The 22,607-nt window shown below is 38.3% G+C and overlaps 1 protein-coding gene across 1 annotated transcript in view; it reads left to right on the top strand.

Annotated features, from left to right (window-relative positions):
- The window catches only part of LOC139205522 (transmembrane protein 65-like), a 31,280-nt gene extending 14,256 nt beyond the window's left edge, over window positions 1-17,024 (top strand). Inside the window, exons 4-8 of the mRNA XM_070835767.1 lie at window positions 3,275-3,342; window positions 4,300-4,354; window positions 9,296-9,338; window positions 15,157-15,262; window positions 16,077-17,024. Of these exons, the coding sequence (XP_070691868.1) occupies window positions 3,275-3,342; window positions 4,300-4,354; window positions 9,296-9,338; window positions 15,157-15,262; window positions 16,077-16,223 (419 nt within the window). The 3' untranslated portion in view covers window positions 16,224-17,024. The remainder of the gene's footprint in view (window positions 1-3,274; window positions 3,343-4,299; window positions 4,355-9,295; window positions 9,339-15,156; window positions 15,263-16,076) is intronic.
- The last annotated feature ends 5,583 nt before the right edge of the window (window positions 17,025-22,607 follow it).

Here is a 22,607-nt window from a genome sequence, read left to right as displayed (position 1 = left end):
GTTTGTTTGATTGTGTATTTTATCATTTTCAGTTGCTGTAGAGGGTTGGTTTAAATTAATCACTGATTTGATAAATGCTCATTAATATTGTGGCATGACAGCCTGGATTGACATCCTTTATTTAACAATCAATCAACCAGGAAGATTGATGAAAATCAGTCCTAATTGAGATTCATGAGCAGGACAAAGGAGAAGAAAAGCGTGGTGTATATGGGCCTTGCTAATGGGGTTATAAGTTTTCCATGAACAGATATTGCATTAGCTATTGCCCCGGCACTGATTGGAATCTCAGTCAATTCGGAATCTCGCAAGACAAAGTTTGTCAATACTACAAAGGAAGGTGTGAGGAGATGACAAGCTATAAAATTCAAAATATATAGTCCAATCATTTTGATGCAAAGCACACAATATTTAGCTATCCCATCACGCTGGGCTTGACCAATATCCATAAATACCTTTTAATGATATGAGACAAAATGCTGAACATTACTGTAACTGATTTAAAGAAAGAAACCATCAACACAATGGATGTAAAATGCAGAAAAACAACAACACGAGTTAGCACATAAAGCAGGGAAAGGGCAGACCAAAGAGCAGATAACCAACTTAGATATTTACTCTCATCCATGTTACCAAAAATATATTCTCTTTGAAGCTCTTTGTAGTTGATGTGAGCTGGTAATAGTTGGTTCAGATCTACATAATGGAAGGTCATACACTCATGCATACGTAATCCACCAGCACACACTCAACTAAAAGCGTGAGCAGGCACACTTCACTCTGCGATGCTCAGTTAGTGACATGACCTCAGATTTCTCTGCTCCTCTCCTCCTGCTGAGAGGTTGGAAAACCTGCTGCTTAACCCGACGTAGTTCCTATCAACATGTGTCTGTCATTCTGTCTTTGTCACCGTGTCCATTTAACAAAGAGATCTTTGTGACTATGAGCAAAAACACAGAGGCATCATGTGATGAATCTCTCCTCTAAAGCTCAGCCGTGTTATCTTTAGTGCAGAGCCAAAGCAGGAACAGCTTTTTCAGCACGAGCAGAGAAACACTGGGTGAACCTTCAAAAAGAAACATCGCCTCAGCCGGCTGTCACTGGAGCAACGGCGTCAAACACAGAGCTTGTTATTTTTCTCAAGACAGCAGAGTCTTTGTGTTTTGCGTATTGTAGCCTTGCTTTTCTCCTCCTGGAAGCTACACCTGTTGATGACTTCAATGGAAACGTGTCATGTCTTTTCCCCACTAATGCCCAAAACTGTTCCCCAAACAGCCTTTATTCACAAAGTACAACAAAGAGGTGCAATGCTGGAACTCATGCTGCCAAAGGAGTAGTTTTTTTAAATTTCATCTTCTGGCCTGTAGCACATTTGGGAAAAACACTAACAGATATTTTGTACTCATAAGTTTTAATGTGTAAAACTGGTTAATGAGAATCGGGTAGATACGGAATAAGCATAAACACTGCTGGACATTAAAACATGGTAGTCATGTAGCCTGCCATCATTAAATCTCACTAGTCAATTATGTGTTATATGAAAAGATACTAGAGAGACATGAGGCAAAAGGTCCAGCAAATGTCGAGTTTTCTCTGCACAGAGATGACTCACTGCTGTTAGGAGGACATGTTAGATTTCACTCTTGAGTTTTAGTTTGTTTTTGCTGCAGAGAAGCATCTAAACCAAACACCATTTGATTCCCCAGCTCTCAGTATCAAGAGATGGACTGCTAGTGTAGCGTTACAATAAAACCTGTGTTTAAGATAAGTAGGTGTTTTGTGTCCTGAGGCTCAAACAACAAGATTGAAAATTCTTAATATGCACTGAGGGAGAGCTGCAGCGGAGTACGAGCTTAAGAAAAGAAATAACTGGTGTTCAGGGGTGATTTTGTTCAAAGGGATCACTTTTTTCTGCAGATTGCCGACTCGAACTGGACTGAACTTCGCTTGAACTTCAGCTATAATACACTCAATTTTCCCGGGGGCACCGTGTGACATTTAAAATACACTTTGAAAGCACCAACAGTATATTACACTGTATATCTTATCCTGACACACGACACACACACATCTATCTATTTATTCATGTAAAGGGAGGAATACATTACTGTGTAGAAGTATCAACATTCTGATAGGCTTTTTGGTCTGGAAATGGAGATGCTTGATATTTATGCCATTATTTACACGAAAGGTCAAGATGAAGTTGAAACCATCTCACGTTTAGACTGTAGCCAACTGTACTAAAGACCTTGACTGTGCTACAGCAATAAGGTAAAAAAAATAAGGACTTAGTACTTCATACTTTTAGTATGTACTTGTGCCTGGTTTACACATATACATTATTTTAGCTGTTTTAGTGTCTTACATTATGTCATAGTTTCATGTAGCTTGTTTTATATGTCATATGTTGAGACCATTTAGTTATAATATATGTTCTTCATCTTGTGGTCTTGTTAGTAAAGGATGCATCAAAGTACAACATTGTCACAGCTCCGATAATATTAGGGATTAAAGGCACCAGACAATATGAACTGTCAGCTAAACATAGCTACCACTTCATAATGGTAGAGACTGAGATAACATGATATACTTATCTGATCTGATTCATTTTTTTCTGATCTTCAACCCCTCTGTGAGCCAGGAGATCTTCTGGTAGCCTTTCCAAGGTCTAGGTTGAAAACTTTGATATCTGAGGACCTAGACGTTGAAACAATCTGCCAGAGAAGATCAAGCTTGCAGAGTCATCCCCTCATTTTATTTCACACCTCAAGACACATTTTTATAAGAAAAAAAATATTATTGTTATTATTATGATGCCAATCATAGTAATCTTTCATCTCAGACATTTAGACTAAACTTACAAAGCGTTCAATTCTTTCCAGGGATTAATAATACATTTTCTGTCACATGCTATATTGAGATCATGGATTAAACTAAAAGCTGCTCACTTACATAATTTTGCGGCTGTTTATGTAACATGCTTGTGCACGTTAATCTGTAATACCGTAGCATCATATTAAAAACATGTATGTATCATATTAAAAACAGTTCATTTCAAGCATCTTTTTCTCAATTTAATTGTGTTTTCAGCAAAGAAATTAAATAGTGTCTGCTGAAATATTTCTCTATTGTTGTTTGTGTCCATTCTGTTCTGCTCAGCAAGGCTCAATTACATGTAATCGGTTGTTACTTATTAATGCAGACTCAGAAACAATGTGCATACTTTCTCTTTATGTCTGTTAGTCATTTATTGTTTGTGTGTCTTATTTTGCAGTGCTGCTGCACAATGCGCTCCCTTTCGTTGGGTTTGGATTCCTGGACAACTGCATCATGATTGTTGCTGTAAGTCTGTCAGCTTCGAGCAGTGCCGAGCTCCCCTGGCCGCAGCGCATCATATTTCCCATTTGCTCTCAGTCATTGTTTGGTAACCTGTCTCTCATCTTTCTTTGTTTCTCCTATACAATTTTTAGTAATTTTGCAGCTACAAGCACACCCACTCTCTTTTTATGTCTTTGTGAAGCTCAAATAAAGTGAAATTTAAACCCAGTGGAACAGAATAAATTTCTGAACTTAATTCAAAGTGTACTGGCACAGCAGGGTTATTTTTTTAACACTTAGATGATGAATTCTTTGTGGGCCTCTACAAGGAGGTCGAAAAACAACTAGAAAGTGAAACATTATATACAAAAGAAACAAAAAAGGAGAAGAAATCCTAAATAGAACATAATGAAATGGCTTAGCTTTGCCTGAAACCAGTATCCTGCTATAAAAACTCAGGATATGCAGAAATAATGCTAAATATTTAGCCCAGGCTGCTGTTTTTGCTCCGTACAAAGCAGACTCTGCAAAAGTGTGAAAACTGAAATCAGTAAGTACCCAAGAACAACGTTTGGGCTGCATTGTTGTGCACGTTTTGTTAAATTGTGTTTTATAAAGTTAGTCTGAAGCCAAGAAACCATAAACTGAAAGCTTTTAACACTAAAAGTGGGCTTTGATTGGAAGCTACGATTGGTTATTTTGACCATGTTACGTGAATGAAGTTAAAAATCTTTGTTATAGCAAGAAAAACCTTTAGTCAGTGTTTTGAGACCTTAAACAGAGGCAGTTGTCCTTACAATGGGTTGATAAAGATACTGGCATTGCGGAACATACATTTATTTTTTGTATTATTCATCATATTTCAACAACATGAACAGACAGATTTCATAGCCCATACATTAGCTTGTGCCGATGGAGTATGTTACAGAATGACACACTAAGCTAACTTCTGTAATGTGTGTGTTTGTGTGTGTTTCCCAGGGCACACATATTGAGCTTTCTATCGGAGTGATCCTTGGCATTTCAACTATGGCAGGTAAGAGAATCTTATGATCCTAATGTAACTTCATAACTAGTAAGAAATATCATTTTCATTATCATTTTTAATCCAAATCAGTAAAGCCAGCATGTTCCATGTACAGACAGCCCCTCAGGCTGCCAAAATGATGTTTCTGAGGCAGAAAGATGAGGCAGTGTTTTTTTTTTTTGTTTTTAGCGCTTTTGTAATTGAATGGTTTTTGTTCTGGATGGGCCGGAGCAATGTTTTCGCTATTACAGTGCTTTTCCTTATTGATGCCTAATTAGCTTTTGAAACCAGCCTTGGTTTTTATTCCGTTTGGTGTGCTTCATAGCCATTAATGGCTTTCATCATATAAACTCTGTGAAAGTTTTTAGAAACATAAAAGCAATACAATTCCCATCTGGGGAACAATGTTGAAAAATCTGATACAAACTATTACACTATTACAACTATAGACTTATTTTAGGCTCAGAAATTCATTTTGCCAGGCCAGACTTCAAATCACACTCCCTGTCTTCTTCCTAATCAGAGTGATGGTGTGCCAAATCATAGCAATCTCCCAACTCTGTGATAAAAAGCAGAGAGAGGAATTTTAAATTTCAGCGTCGACAGATTCCATTGTCTCACAATGAAGCTTTAATGATAAACTAACAATGTGACCACTGCTGTGACACTAATCCAAAAAAAGGAAGTGAGATAACATTAGAGAAAAGAAAGGGAGAGAGACAGTCACACTGGGTGCACTAGAAAATGATCATTTCATAAATATGATCAGGCTGTTCCCAAGCAGATTGAATGGGTGTAGTAATATCCACTTTACTTAAAAAGGCACATTTGCATTTTAATGTTATCACTTGTTCTCATTCAGTGTCTCCGGTAGAGACACTGAGGTCATCATGTTACATTACACTGAATGTGAATGCGGACAAGAGCTTTCAGAAGAGAAGTGTTCTCCTCTTCTGAAAGCAACAATTGATGAATATTTGCATCTTTCGTCAAATCCAGACAAAATGTGAGTTTTGTACTCTGCCTAAACCTGCAGGTCTTACGTGTCTTCTCTCGATTCTTTTGTTGCTGCTGGTGGTGATAGCAGTGTGTTGTTGGTGGTGGTGTTGAAGCTTTTAAAGATCAGACAGACTCATTAAAGTGAGGTGTCAAGGAGTCAAAGCTGATGCTGTGACAGATCAGAGGAGGCAGAGGCCTTCAGTGTATTTTATCCCACTCCACAAAGAACTGATAGAAAACTGGTAGCAAACTCAACTAGCAGCGATGGATCTTCTCAGGGATATATTGTAGAGAGGAGGTATTTGAATCTTCACTTTGAGGTGCTTAATGTGTAAAACATGATTTTCATATGACCCTGCTTTGTAGATTTTCAATTCAAACCAATTTTTTTTTTTACCTTTCACAATACAGATTTATACAGATTTTGATTAAGCCAAAGGAGCAATTTCAGGCCTGGTGGGATTTACAGACAAGAATGTTATCACGCTGCAAACTCAGGCAGCAAATCTAAAATGTATTTTTCGGACAAGCTACCAGTGGTTTGACAGGCAGAGCCTGTTATCCCTGAGAGGCATAAAGGGATGTTCCAGTTGTAGGTTTGACAGTGAGCTCTTTCTGCAGAAATCCCCAATTAATTAGAGATTTGAAAAAAAAATGTATAAAGCTACCACACCACTTCCACCAGCACAGCCTGAATCCAGTTTTCTATCAGTCAGACTCCATTTTCACCGCAGCGGTTCTCATTCGTGCTACATTAGGGACATTTGGGGGTCTGCAAATCAGGAGGCTGCAGTTATCTCCCCCAGTCCAGAGTGATTTAGTGCTTGTGTCAAGTCTGTAGTCAAGTCTACCAATCACACATTTTCTCGGAGGCAAATATGGCTCAGCTGGCTCCATGAAGATAGAGGCTACAGTTAGAAAATTGTCTACTGCTGAGTTGGGCCAATTATATCATTTAAGCAGAGGTAATGATGTGAAAACTCCAAATAAGATAAGATTAAATCTATTAAAAATAACAACTAAGGTGATTAAATCACAAAATCGCCCTGCTCTGCTGAGACTCGTGTCCTTCCTGGGTCCCCACAAGTTGGAACGTTTTCAGATAGCACTACACACAAGTACACACATTCTTTACTCAAGAAGTACAAATACTTGTGTAAAGAACTGTACTCAAAATGTAATAATAATAATAATAATAATGCATTTTATTTGTAGTGCACTTTATATTAGCAAATCTCAAAGTGAACTTAAAAAGTCAATTTCTTACATTAGGGGAAAAGTATTGTTGCTATGCTCCATCTCTAATTTTGGCTGTTTCACTGTCACCCATGTCATTACCAGCTCTTCCTGCACAGACGTCATATCCACTAGACGCCTGTCTTGTCTTGTTCCGTCTGTTGTGTCTGATATGCAGCGATGGATGGATAAACCAAGGGATCATCTTTTCCCTTTGTTATTGTTCCATCCATTTAGCCTGTTTTGATGGTGGGAAGGTGTGCGATGATGCAAAATGCAAAAAAATAATTGACAATTCTCCTCAAATGCATTATAACTAAAGTCAGGAGCCTATTTTGAAGATGAAAGGAATAGAAAGCACAGATATTTGTGTTGAAATGTAGGGAATGCAAGTAAAAAGCTGTCAAAAAAAGTAAGTTTAGGGAAGTATACGTAAAGTACAGTATTTTTGTTTCATTACTGCCCCAATCTGGTTAACGTGTTTTTAATACAGCTCCCAATTTGATTTAAGTTGACTGAATACATGCTTCACCTGTCACTCACCTGGCTTTCTACAGCTGCAGGTGTCGCACACTAACACATATGCAGTACATTTCAAGTGTATGTGTCACATCGAGGTCATAGAGTATCTCTGTGTGAAAGGAGATGACATTTCTCTTAAGTATAATCATCCATATTTTATGTCGGACTCATGTCAGCTTTATGTCTCTAAATGCAAAAATGTGTAGAAGAGAAATATAAAATATGTATTTTGCTGTGTGCTGAAGCCAGACTGTTCAAGTTTGACAAATGTTGCATCAATGTATGTGAATATAACTTCTTACATATAACCTTATATTGCAAACAAAGAATGTCATCTTCTGTCCTAAGATTGACAAATAAAATCTGCCACAAAAAACATGACCTTCCTAAAACAAAGCTCCGTTTTTTTAAATAATCATTTATCAGAAAAAGTCATCAAAGTGAAGAAAATTTTACTGAAAATAGCCCTTAAATTTTGAGAAATAACACATGAAATTGACGTTGACATCTTTAATCTCAACTGAATCATATTTAAATAAGTCTTCTCTCTTCAAGGAGACCATTTTTCTTTCGTATTGTTATTCGCTGTAATGAGTTAGTCAGACTGAGATCCTGCCCACTGCAAACAATCCTTTCTGTTCAAAATACCAGAAAGATCTCCTCATTTAACACAAATACACTTTGTGTGTTTTGGAACTCACAAATTGGCACAAGAAATAGAAAGTTGCCCGCTGTCCTTCCTGTTGCCCTGCCCCTCTGCTAACACACAGTGATAAAGTCATCCAAAGAGCTAACAAGCTTGATTGGAGCCAAATTCAGACAAACCAGCAGCTTATTGACATTGATGCTTTCTTCCAGCAGGCAGGCGAGTCTCTCTTCAACAAGATCAGGGTCATGGGCCTGCTGAGACACTGTAAACAACACTCTCCTAGATCCCAGCACACGCAGACTTCTTTAATTATACTGCAACTCTTTAGTGTGTCATCTGAATTCATCTGTGCTTATTACTGCGAGTGAAGGTCCTGTGGGTGTTGTGCTCAAATGTGCAACTACAGATTGCCAGTAGGCAGAAAGTCTAGTTTGGGTACATTATTGTTTTCAGTGTTGTAGCTGCTGTAGCAGAAAGTCAGTTGGATTGAAGCACTCAAGTCGTCTTGTCAGAGTAAGATGGAGATTGTGCCTTAGCAGAGATGGTACTGCAGCCGCTTTGTTTCCGTTCCCCTGAGGTCGTCTATTCCACGGCAGCAGCTCTAGCTCCATGACCCTGAACCCAGGGTCATGGAGAACAGAGAGAGCACAAGCGATGCACAGAGTTTATTCTCTTTTTAGTAGAAGCCACAAATCATACGAGCTGATTCTTTAACGCAGCATCTCCCATCTCCCGGTGTTCTCTCCTCCAGCACTGCGCCACCTAGTGACAGATATACTCACGGATAATGGCACGCAGATCTGCTTCTTGCTCTTGTTTCATCAGTGATATCAACATGCCCCCCCTTCTTTTCCTTGGGCACTTTGTGACATGCTGTTCTACTGATTGTTTCAGTGAAGTTATTAAACCCAGGGAGCGAGTCAACAGCGATGTGGCCCTCAGCAGTACGTCCTCCTTCTTTAACGAGCCCAGGATGCACTGTGGTGTCCATCACATCCTGTGCAAGCCATAGTAACGATAAGCAGCATATGGTCATTGTAAAAAAAAAAACACTGTCCCATATTTGCTTTGTGTGTCTTTTTATATTTAGAGATGAATATTGGGCTTTATGGTAAATTAACAGGCTAAATATTACACTTATTGGTCCACTTCCACGCTGCTCTTTGCTCTGCTGTCTTCTGCAATGCAAGAGGCCGCTCAGGTAACATACAGTATTGTATCATCAAGTACCAAAGGAAAGCAGGGGAGATCATATGAAGATAATTGGAGTTCTTGTCTCTCTCTTTCATCAGGTCAAAACCTCACTCTCAGTTACAGATGCATTCTGTAACTAAATTGTGTCACTAAAGTCTGAAAAGGACGGAGGAGATTTCAGGAAACGTATAGGAGTGAAGCACCACTAGTATTTCTGATGTACATGTAATTTAGTTACCTGTTAATGTGGAAGACACAATGGTGGATGGAAAAGTGTGTTTCATGTGATTTTAGCTTTTGGCTAATCATGCTTGTAATCATGTTTCTTTCTCCTCTCGCATTTTCTACAGCTGCTGCCCTTGGCAACCTGGTGTCTGATCTGGCAGGACTAGGGTAAGGATTTCACACACACACACACACACACACACACACACATACTCACACACAAGCTCGCAGTCACAGGAAACTATTATCCCCATTCTCTCAAATGATGAAATGGTAAGAAAAGCTGCTGTAATATCACAGGGTACATCCTATTACACATATTTTTGATATACAAATTATGATATACAGTCTTTTTTTTAATGACATTATAAAGGCTGAGGTTACCACCCCATTCCTCTCTCTTTAGTGAAGTCATTAAATTGCTCAGTATTAAAACAAAGATAATTATTGAATGTAGCCCAGAGGAGGAAAAGCATGAGCATCATGGGAGGAAGAGAAATGCAGTCATCAGACGTTTGTGTCCCAGGGGAAAGGAGACTGCTGTTGTGCAGAACATAAAAATACCATGAGAAATAATAATAATTGAATCATATCAATGGGGTTTGATTGAATTAATACAGTCTGAACAAGATGTGTCTAAAAGAAGATGGGAGCAGCCTGAAGGACATATCTTAAAAATGTCTTAAAATGGACTGAATGTTTTATTGGTGATGTAATAAAAATCCCGCTTTCACAAGATGTAAAAAAAAATATTCAACCTCACCAAGACAACTTCATTGTTTCAAGCCAGGATTCAAGTGTGTTCTTTTTATCTCAGTTTTCCTCCTCCAGCTTTCTTTATTTTCATTTTGTAGAAGTCTTCCAAGTGGAAGCTGATTATTTTTCAGCCTATAAAAAACATGTGTATGCCTTGGATGAGATGATTGCTGGGTTATTTCAGGTTTAATCAGCTGATTCACGACTATTACCTACTCCAGAGCCTCCTGATGGCCACAGGAATCATAATCAGCTCTCCAACCTGCTCCATGAGCTTAACAAACTGTATTGCTTACAGCAATAGTCTGCTATTACTGTCAAACCATGTGTCATCAGCAGCCTGTTGGTTGTATTTCATTGATTATTCGTGATAGAACAGATTATTTATCTATCTCTATATATACAGAGAGAGTCAGCAGAACAGAGGAGGTATTAAATACTTACTGACGGGTAGAAAGACAACCACTGAACAGACACTTTGCTCGTGCCTGTGCACCATTTAATGTGATGGATCAGCTATGTTGTTCTGGCTATTGTAAACGGTCTCAGTAGACACACACACACACACACACACACACACACACACACAAGCGGTTTTGCCTATTTTTCCTCTGTGTGTGCGTCTGTGTTTGCCACTTAATCATAGTTGGACAGAAGAGCCCTTGTGGCCAGTTTGTCAAGGTAAGGCTCGATTACACCAGACAAAAGATGTTTTTCTTTTTTTTCATTTTGATAGATTTACATCAGTGAGTGTGAAGGCTGTTTGTCTGCCACACAGAGTGTCAGTGGAGCCCATGCAGGTGTCCTTCACAGCAGCATTTGCATTCCAGCATGCAGTTCATTTCACAGAGGACAGATTTAAGTGCACACACATATAAACCCTGTACCTCTGATTATTCTGGGAGTCAGCGGCACTTTAGTAGCAGCTGATAACTGAGGTGGAGGCTCAGTGGCGACAGATAAGGAGACCCAAGATGCCTCTTTATTGTAAACTTAAATGGGTGAATAGCTTAATGGACCAACTTAAACTCCATCAGGTTTCGACTTGGCTGTAGTTTTATTCATCTTGTGCCATTATGTTTTGCTAATCTTGTATGAATTGTACTATGAAGTAGAGCTTAAACATTTTGGACATTAAAGTAGGTATAATCAATAAATTCAAACAATATTTCTCCACTATGAATATATTCAAATTGTTTAGATAATTTCAGTTATTTTCTGCCTCAGTAATAAGAGTTGATCTAGACACACAGGAAACATAGCAGTGAGAGTAAGAGAGCATGTAAGACGGATACAAGTCCAGTTCATGTGCCCGTTAGCGTATTGATCCATGACAACACCCAGTCACCTTCTGTGTGATTTTCTCAGTCATGCAATCGAGCAGCACAAATGGACGTAGCTGTCACCATGACTGTCTTTGGTCAATACTGTAGTGATTGTGCTGAATGATTGTTTGCAAATCCTGCCACTCAATGTCTGTTTTCCTCACCCAGGAGACAGACTTTGTAAGATTTTCCTCTGCCTCTGTGTCTGATTTGACAGATGTAGGAAACCAGTCCAAACTCGTAATTTGGCTCATGAGTCATTCTGACTCTTCAGACAGTTATTTCTGATGCTCCTGCACTGCCTAAACTCAACGGCTGTTTCTTTGTTCCTTATGGACACAATGCATCAGCGGCTTTCTGGGGCAGACCTGGCACCCAGTAAAGAATTATTGCACTGAGCCAAGTAAAAAAAAAGAAAAGGACATAAACGTGGAGAATCACATCAGTGGGCTCTAGGGAATAAAAAAATGGAGTGCCAAATTTGATTGTCATCCTCCTCCTTGACTGTGACGCACCGCCCTGTGATGTCATGTCTGTATTTCTAAGATGGAGCATAGTCCATGACCTTGTATTATAAAAAGCAGATAAAGGCAGTGAATCATGAATGATAAATGTCTCTGTTTTTTCCCTTGCTTTGTCAGGATTATAAAGTGTGACACTTCATTGATCCCCTCAGGGAAAATCTAGTTTTACTTACATTGCTCTGTGGAGGTTTAAAGCCCAGTATCTGTTACAGACCAGAGGGAATTCACTGTTTTGCTCAAGGATACGTCAGTAGAGCGAACGCTTCTTTAAATTGTGGCATAATCCTAGTTTGTCCTTTCAAAGGATGATTTCTGTGACATTCCAACACTAGAAACTATACGTCATTTATCATTGTAACATTTTTATTCCCTTATAGTTTATCTTTTTTGCTGGTTTTGATTCACATCCCTGCCAATGACACCACTGCTCTCTGCATCAAACAGTTTGCCAGATATCACCACTAATATGAGAGCAGCTGTGCCTTTTAACTATTTGAATCCCACACAGAGGAACACGGTTAGCTATTGCCCACACATAAAGAGGTTCTTTGACAATACTCATAGCTTCACTTGTTGTTCCAGGAAGAGCATGCACAACTTACAAAGCTTGTGAATGTGCATGGCTTTTCAGCAAAATGTAATTTTCTAGTTTTTAATGCTTCTCGTGCAGCTCCTGTCTGCTTCTCTCACACAGAGCCTCGTGCTCAGAAATGATCCAAGACCTCAGTTGTTGTTGCTTTCAGTAAATTTCATCATTTCAGTGTTATGAATAGTTTGCTTTATTTTCTGATTTCTTTTGCTGTTGCAAGTATGCGAAATATTTGACCTGGATATGACTTAAAGGCAGGAGTGTCTGGATTGCAGTCTGAACCAGACAGTACAATTCTGCCTCCTTTTGCCATCACAGGGTCGTAAAAATGATATTTTGTGATATTGTGATATTTGTAATTATTGTCCTCATGATCACTTTGGATTTATTTGCTTAATAGTCCAGCATTTGCAATGATAAAAACCAAACAGAATCTCTTCTAAAAAGCTCTTTCTACTATTTCTTTGTACTAATTAGAACAAATAGGACTAAAACATTGAGAATTACATCAGCGAGCTCTAACAAATAAAACACGGGTTCTCGAATTTGATTCCTAGCCTCTTCTTTGACTGTGACACATAACTCTGTGCTGTCATATCCGTATTTCTACTTTGGGATAAGTTGGATCAGTGTTTCCTAAAGTCTCCAAAACACTCTTTCTACAAATTCCTGCTCTACTGTAATGAAAAGCTGTGGACACACGAGGTACACACTAACACCGCAGCACACATACACACAGCTTCCTCTCCTCGTCTCCTTATCTCTCTCTCTCTCTCAAATATACCACTTATGGCTCCCCTGACTCGAGAGCTCCAGCTGCAGCTTATTTGTGTGCACAGTGAACTGAGGATGCATTAGTACCAGTGGCTGAACCCGACTTGGGTCAAAATATTGACTTTAATTTCTTTTCTTACACTTTAACTGCTTGACCTGCACAATATTTTGTTGCTCCAACAGCCTCAGACTGGACACATGACACGACACATCACTGTAAGGTGCAGTAGCTATCCAAACACTTTCAGTTTCAGTTAGTATTTGGTCATAACACTTAACACATAACACACATAACACTTTCTGCATTTATATTTACTATTAGTTCAATGTGTATATTAGGAAGGCTGCATTGACAGCTGGACAAAGCTGGCAAGTGTCATCCCTAAGAGGCCCCAAAGGCCCCGGGTCATTTGTGTTGAAGAGAAACTTTATTACAAATGTGTTTGGCAAAAAGAAATTAATAACTTGAGGAAGTGTCTTATAGATCCTGAAACAAGGTTGTGTGTCAAATTATTATCAAATTATTGCAAACCAATCAATATACGCTTTAACTCATTTTTCCCCAGGACCCCATAGCATTTGAGACAAAAAGTACTATAAATCCAACTTTATACTACTAATGTCAGGTGTCTCTTTGTTGCAATCTACACAAGAAAAAGACTCTAAAAATTAGCTGCAGTTGTCAAGTTAAATCTTTGCACAGTGATGTTTTTGTTCATATTATTATACATGACACAGTTTTAGTTTTCTTGCCAGACACTAAGGGTCTTGGCAAAGTTTTAGTTTAAAATGAAATTATGTTCACCTCTTTTGTGCTAAATTCTTTCATGGTTGCCAAAGTCCCAGTTTCCTCACAGATATCATTACATTTTATTTCCATGTCAGTATGAAACCAGGCAGACAGTAACCTCATTCTTATTTTTCTCCGTTGTTTTTTTCTCCAACTCTGGCCCACATTGTTGTTCATGTGGACATAAAACATGTGACCTTTATCCTCATTGAGTGCAGCATTGGCTATTTTCTCCCTCTCTCTGCTCTACGGGTAATCTATAAACTTTCTGTAGTTCACCGATCACTTATTACTCTGGTTGTTGATCAATTAACTGATGAACCTGCACCCTTCGTGATATCAGGCTGATGTCTGGCTTTATGGGCACATGTGATAGAGGAATTTCCCCCCAAACTATAATCTGTTATGAATAAAAATAACAATTTACATATAAATTGTTACAAATAACGTATTTGCTCTATTTGAGTAGTTTCATGTTATCCACTGTCGAAGGGACTGATAATAAATTGTGGCTTTGTGACTATCTACATACAGTGTTGTTCAGTGCTCACATGAGACAAAATTTACAACTTTAGAATTGAAATGAAAAGCAAAGTTTTGGGTAATTGATGATTTTTTAATGTTACATCTCTGTTACTCAGTGAACACAGTGGTTTATTCGTTGCAATCAGTCTTTGCTGCATATTTTCTTCTGTCTCTTCAGCTGGAAAGGATTTCATTTAGATACACTGGAGGCTCTCTTTAGTTGACACCCTGCTGGGCTTATGACAGATGGCAGCAGATTAGAACACTGATGTGCTACTTTATTTTTCTTTATTATCAATTATTCTGGTCGTTTACTGTAATATGCTAGATTTTGTTCCATGGGTGGTTTAATGAATCATGAAAGGAAAAGCATCCAAAGGAGTTGATATTTAAAACTGGAACAAGACAAACAAAGTGTATCACATTTGTTAAATGTTACATTTAATTTACTTAAGCCATTGTGGTCATTTACGTTAACAAGGTGTTAATAATATTTCCTTTGACTTAATTTATCTTTGCATTTTCTCTCTCTCTCTTATTCAACAAGCTCTCCATCTTGTCAAAATGGAAGACGGATAAAACTCTTAACTTGACAAAACGGACGGATAATTAATCTGTATCTCAAAGCACCTTAATGTCTCTCTGATCAGAAGTTATTCAGTGTTTCAGCTCACTTTCTCTGTCTGTCTGTTCCTCTCTTTAGGCTGGCAGGTTATGTTGAGGCCTTGGCATCTCGGCTGGGAATGCAGATTCCTGATTTAAGCCCAAAACAGGCTGACATGTGGCAGACCAGAGTCAGCTCCCACTCGGTCAGTATCCTCCCACCACACCAAAACCCACCAATCTTAACCACGACTCTGTTGTGCTTCTAGCATAGCAGCACTGAAATGCATGGCTCTGTTTTCAGTTGTGTTCAGTTTGTGTGTATGTGTGTGTGCGTGTGTGCATGTGTGTGAAAGGCAGACAAAAAAATCAGACTAATAATCACTAAACATAGACAGTTAGAGTGGATATTAGTGGCAAACAGCATTTGAAGGATTCCATCTGTTGCTTAATGCATCGGAAACATCAAACCAGGCCGGAGGTTTGTGCAGTAACTACAGAGGCACAAGTCTTTGTGATGTGCCCTTTCAATCGCTTGTTCATTGTGCAAGAACATTACACTTGAATGACTTTTAATATGCTGTGATTGCTGAAGTGTGAAATGTAATTGACTTTAATTAGGCTAGCACCAAAAGCATCTTGCCTGATTGTGAAAGGCCATGCCAATTGTTCTGGCATGTTGGGGAATACCTGTTTTCCTTTCTTGCAAACATACATGTCGGTGTTTTTGGTAATAAATGTCTCAAGTTGGTATTTGTTTGCAGTCATTGCCTCTTCAGCTTCTCAGTAAGCAAGTGAGATACTGCATCAAAAGATTTAGGACAATGAATATTACAAAACTTCTTATTTATGGGTGATTTTAGCTGAACTGGTCGTAAAACTCAAAAACAAAGCAGTACAGTATAGGACAAATAAAGAAATGCAATGTTTGATTGAGAAGATGCTTGTAATTTGAATATAAGAGGCTTATTTGCTGGAAATCTTTTGTCTTTTTGTTTTGTTTTGTTTTCCTCTGTGCAGGGTAAAGCCATTGGTGTTGGCATTGGCTGTATCCTTGGCATGTTTCCTCTTCTGTTCTTCAAGGACGATGAGAAGAAAGAAGGCCAGACGGAGGCGAACGAGAAAACACAACCACCACCTGCTCCTACAGAGAGCAGCAAAAACTGAAGCTGTCCACTCCCCAGAGACAAATACTATTTGGAATCCATTAGAATACCTTAAACTGGGACTGATCGGCCGTGTCTGGTGGACTGAAGAGTGTGGAAATTGAACCACATACAGTCTGATTACCGGGTACTTTACCTTACGAGGCCCAGTCAAACAATCGAAGGTATTCTGAAGAGGATTTTAGATATTATTTGATTGTAGACTTTGAATTTAAGCACAGGGACCTGAGCGTCTCTTGAAGAGACATGAGATGGTTGATCTGTTGGACTGCTGCTACTATCACACCGTAACCTCACCTTGTTTTGACAGACCAACACGGCTGAAACTCTAAGAAACGCTCCCCTTCTACAAATATGTTGAATATATACTGTATCCTCAGACTCTAGGTGGGTAGATGGAAAGCAAGTGTAATTGAGAATTTGAGGACTTCTTAAAAATATCGTAACAAACCTTGGAACCAATGCAAGAAAAAAAAGACACACTTTTGGAGCTCATTCAGAAAAAATGCAATAAAAATATCTTACATGGCATTTTGACATTGAAAATGTCTTACTGGTAAGTAATGGAGGCTGAACAAAGAGGTATATTAATGGCTTTATTCAGTGTTAAAAACTTTGCTTTGTGCTTTGAAGAACTTTATGTTTTCCGATCAGTTTTTGAACATGATGAGTGAAGGAAATAGGGTCACTTTTGCATTTAATGATGCACTCTTCCACGTCAAGTACATTCGATTTTACAAGCATGTCTGCCTTTTGACGGTGTCAAAGTCTTAAAAAGTCCTGCCGGCCTGCCTCATTCACGCTCCGTGAAAAACCAGTTCTTTTAGTGAGGATGCAGATGGTTAAAATACCTGCTTACTGCTTTCTTAGATTGTTGTGTTTTTTTGTTGGTGATGAACTTTACATTATGAGCTTGTTATAATCATCCAAAGCTGTAACGCATGCACACAATGTCTCCCATGTACACTGTACATCAAAAGGTAGGTCAACAGAATCAAACCTTTTTGGTGAAGAACAGTTGGTTTAGAGTAGAAGAGAGAAATACAGAGAGGCAGGAAGGGAGGAGGAGACGGAGAGAAGCTACGACAGAAAGATATGAAATACAAACAGTGAACCACCTGAGACTTCGGGCTCCTATGCCGTATTATTAATCTTCTCCAGCTCTGCATCAGCTAAAGCTGCAACACACGTCGTCCATGCATGCGGATACAGCACCAGGCCTCTTGTCTAGTTTCTATTATGGAGTCATTAGCAATTTAGTGGTGTAGTACTCACAATTAGAGCCCAACAGATTTGACTTCACGCTAAAGAGAGAGAGATTAGAGATTATATTGTCTCTGCTCTGCTGCCCTCCGCTGGCTGAAATTCAGAGAAAGTTGTCAATTTCTTTTAGTTTTGTTAAGATGGAACCTGAAACACCTCTACTCCTTGCTGCTAAATTTCTCTAAGCTATAATTTATCACTCTACGATTATTGTTCTCAATAATCGTTCTTATTTTGAAATGCAAAGTAGGTATCTGCATGAAACAGGAAGGCCGAAAGGATATATTTGGCACTATAATCCATTTTAGTCATAGTTCAGCTGTCCCAGATTTCTATTTATTTATTTTTTGTCACCGGCTTGGCACAGGTTGTTCATCTCATCAGCAGAACTGAAGACTGTTGTTTATGGCGTTGAATCTGTTAATAAATTGAAATGCAGCATCCACATGTCACTGAATAGAATTTCCTTGCAGAAAATGTATTTATTTTTATTATAATATTCGGACTTGTATTCATGTAAATTGTGTTCTCTTTATCTCAAAGGATAATATTAAGAATGGAGCCTTTATGAGTATATTTTCAAGTGCATTCCTGAACTGGAAGGACTTTGCAACCGATCGCTCTGTTACAGTACATAACTATTGAACATGCTCTGAAGACTTACCCTGTATGACTGTTTTAGTTGTTATTATGTGGGTAACAGTGATCATTAACAGTGATACAAATGAAGAAAATGAACAAAGAATTTAACATGTAGTTAGGATTTTTGATCTGATTGCTTGATTTCCACCTTGCATGCACAGCTAATAAAAAAAAAAAACACTATTGTACATGCTGACTTTTTAAGAGTAATAAAAACTTGAGTATGTTCTAACGTGATGCATTGTAGCAGGATATGAATCACTGGAGATTATAAAACAGTAATTTAGGATTGATTAACATGCAGAAGATCAGCTTTTTGAATATTGTAATAAATATATATATGTATGGCTATCTGAACAGTAACAAAGCAGAAGGAGTCTCATGTGATTCCCGTTATAGATAGCCAATGACAAACATAGATAGTTTAAATGGGATTGGGTGCATTTGTGTGTGGCTTTGCAGATGTTTTGCAGATGGGTAACAGAGCCCTCTGCTGGGATTTGAACTGGTAAATGCAGTGTGGGTGTTTGGACAGTGTGTTGGGTGGATCCTACAAAGAGCAGAATGCTTGATGGGTAAAATGTGCTGATAGTAATAGCCTTTGACAACAGTAGCAGTTTGCCTTCTTGCATTGGATCATTAAATTACCAATCTCTACTTTAGACTGTCTTAAGTGCATAGTCTGGCATGGTTAAGAAAATATAATCTCAGTGTCAAAATACCGTAATTTGGAGGGTATTTACTTTTTCCTTGATTCATGCTGCACTGCATCACTAAACCTATTTCACAAAAGAGGATATATTATCTTGAATTAATGTAATCTTATCTTTGAAAAAGAGGCGGAATGACTGAAAAAGCACATTAAATGATTCTTCATGGGTTATGTTGCAGGTTGTGAGTGCCTACTGCAGGACCCTATTTTATTTTGTATCTGCTGGTATTTTTATATACTGTAAGATTGCTCCCTCGATATTAATCTTATTGGTATAAATGCAGGTGATGTCATTCAAAGTTATTTTGAAGTTCTTTTTTCTTTCAGTGGACCTGGTTTACTTTCAGAGGATTTGGAACGCTTTACTTGTTGGAGATTTGAACAGGCAGGAGTTATTAGCCAGAGAGGTATTTCACAGTATGTAGATATTATATAATTTATATAACATGGTCCAGTATTTGTAGACCATAATGTCTATCTTATGTAACACAGTCTGTTGTTTATTTACATAATGTAAAAAGAAGAGAGAAATCAAAATGATTACTTAGGACAAATACAAAGAAGAATTATGTAGAGAATAAGAATGTTTTTCCGTGATGTTTATGATTTTATCTTCTTTGATTAAACAGTTGTCACCTGGTTGCAAACATCTGGCCTGGTGTGTAGACTCTTCCAGTACAGTCTGCATGATCACATTAGAAATGTTTATTGAAAATGTAGTTTATCTTTTGAAAATTGATTTTTTTCAATTGTCTGTTTGCGTGTAAGTTTGATTGGAAGTCACAACAGTCAAATAAATGCTTGAAGAACAAATTATTATGGCAGCTGAGATGCACCACACATCTGTATTCAGCACTGTGTGTCCTTAATTTTGCACAATTGATATAATATAATATCTGCTGTAACTGTTATCTAGTGATTGCAAAAGGTAAAATTTTTCAGCATCCATGTCACACCTCCCTGGACTATAGCAGAAATTTGGGTTTGTAAAATCAATTCTTTACACTCACTTTTCTCTGCACAGGTTGAAGTTGGATGGAGTAATGCTGTGAATTACAGGAGGTCACCAAACGCAACATACCAAAATGATAAAAGTCCACACACACAGAGTCCTGAGAGGAGGTGCCATCAGGCCAATAAACACCAATGAGGAACTACTGATGGTGAGCTTCCAATACAGTGAATTAGGTTTTAATTTATTTCACACAAAGTTCAGAGTTCTGTTTTACTAAATGAAAATTGGCCGTTCACATCAGTTCCCCGAAGGCATATACAATGATGGATCAAGCTTTTTTGTACCTTAACCCTGCTCTGTGCTCATTCTTCTACTGAAGTGATGAAAGTTTATTTTGTTGTTGCTTGTTGTCATCGGTTTCCAATTTTCTTGTTTCCCCCTGGTTGTCATTAGTTGCCTGTGATCCCAGGCATATCTGTGTCAGGGGGGAACAGACAGGTGACACAAGGGACAGGGAGGCAGACACTTTGAGAATATCATCAGAGATTAAACAGCTTGGGACAGCTGTCGCATAGAGAGGATTTGACTTGATGGTGTAACTGAGAGGGAGAGTGTACTATGAACACTTGCAGATAGAAAACACATACAACTCACTGCCAGCAGGAATTAGCAATTACAAGTTTTACTCGTTCCTACAAGACTCAAAATGATTTCTGTCAGAAAATTCAAACTTTGACAATTAACACTGTATTTCACTGAAGCTTTATTTGTTACTCAAATGCTTTTATACCACTCTCTGTTTCCTCCATACAAAACATACTAAAATGGAGCAATAGGGTAATAAGAAAATCTCACACACACACACACACACACACACACACACACACACACACAGTCAGTATATTTGATCACACGTATCTGCAAAAACGCATACAAAAAACATCTTCATTAGCAGTATTAAGGCATTCAAATAGCGTCTCGTTCACAGCACATTCATTCTGTATATGTGACATTAGCAACGTGCAGATAGTAAACAACAGTAAACAACAAATTTAGAGGTTAGTTAGATATCAGTTAATACAGGCTTTGTTTCACAAAAACAATTCTAAGTTATAGCGAAGCCATACGTGGGAAGAGTGTTGTCACTTTTCAGCACACAGTCCTCACAAGTCTGGGTGTATTCAGTCTGTGACAAACTGTATTACCACCAGCATTTAGCCCCCCCCCCCCACTACAGAGTCTAAATCTGTATAACTGTAAGCAAAATGGGCTCTTGCAAAGAAATGGTCTACAGGTCCCCAGAGCAGTCATTACTGGAGCTTCTTTGACTCCAAGAGAGGTACTAATGTGCAGTTAAACATTAAAATAAACAGTATTAAATATCATTATCTGTACTCCAAAATAACCCAAAAGACAAAATATTTCATCAGGAAGAGATTTGTTCTGTTTAGCCAAGGGAGACCGAAAATATTTCACTTTGCACAGTCTCCCCCCTTCTTATTTCCCTTAAAATCATGAATAATTCCCCTACGATATTTATTCAATTAGTGTTAATTCAATGAATGCCCCGGCTCTCCTCATGTCAACACTTGTCTGTGCACTGGGTCCTTATCACAGCAAAGGAAGAGATGTAACGTGACACAGATGTAATCTTCTGTCCTGACAGAAATATTGAAAAAAATGGTCTTTGAGGCTCTACTCTAAAGTGTTACACATTAAGAATCAGAGGGTCAGTGTAGTCAGTATGTAAACTGGGCCAAAACCAGGCAAGTCCAAACTACACACTTTTCCTCTAGTCAAAAGGTTAAGATTAAATTCCAAAGCAGGTAACAAGATGCATTAAGATTGTTTCTCCAATGTGATTAAACAGATAAACATGCCGTCCACATGCTACACCCTAAGAAAGAAAAACATTTTCATTAGGCAACACATATAATGGATTTAAAAGGTGCAGCCTGACATTTTCAAGTAGACATTTAGACTACCCCAAAAACATTTTTGCATTGCAACTGGTTTTCATTGTTAACAAACCATATAATAACCCATAAATGTAGCCTGCAGCAAATAGCACCATTAATAACCTAACCAGTGTGTCACTTTGAAAACTCCCAGTGCTCCCAAACACACCATGTGTGATAACTTCTTGAAAACAAAAACTATCAGAATAATAATTAATCATCTTAAAATGTGAATGTATCATTTTGTTTTCACTGTGCTAAGCTCATTTCTAATCATAAGCATCACCCTCTAATTCATCAACCTCGATTGCACAAAAGTAAAAGCTAGTAAGGAAATTGTGAATTTTGCAAACAAATTGTAATGTCAGAGGAAAAATATACTTTCTGCGCATTGATAGCATGAGGTTGCATTGGGAGATGCTGCAGCAGGGCAGTTCCAGTCAGTCCCAATTGGCTTACCTTCATTGCTTAATTCAGCAGAGTTCACAGATTGCAAACAACCAGCAGATGTCTCTGTTAAATCAACCTGCAGCTGCTGATAAGCTCTGGTAAATCAACAGTGTTTAAATGTTAAGTTTTCTTTCTCACAAAAGCACCATCCTCCTTTTTTTTTTTTGCAATTGTAACCGCTCAAAAAGAGAAACTTCAAATATACTTCCTCTCATTTTCACCGCAGCTTTTTGTCCAATTACTCTATATCATGATAACAGGTATCCAGCACCGTTAACATGGTGAGTACGAACTCATTACCAACTATGTGGCTATTAAATTCCCATCTGCTTCAGCACAAGAAGAGATTCCTCTGGGAAGTCTCTGCCTCTGCTTTCAACTCTTAACATCAGTATTGCACCATTT

This window comes from Pempheris klunzingeri, chromosome 8 (assembly GCF_042242105.1).
Source record: "Pempheris klunzingeri isolate RE-2024b chromosome 8, fPemKlu1.hap1, whole genome shotgun sequence".
Classification (NCBI taxonomy): Eukaryota; Metazoa; Chordata; class Actinopteri; order Acropomatiformes; family Pempheridae; genus Pempheris; species Pempheris klunzingeri.
Note: the sequence above shows the minus strand (reverse complement) of the source record. Positions and strands in the feature narration are given on the sequence as shown.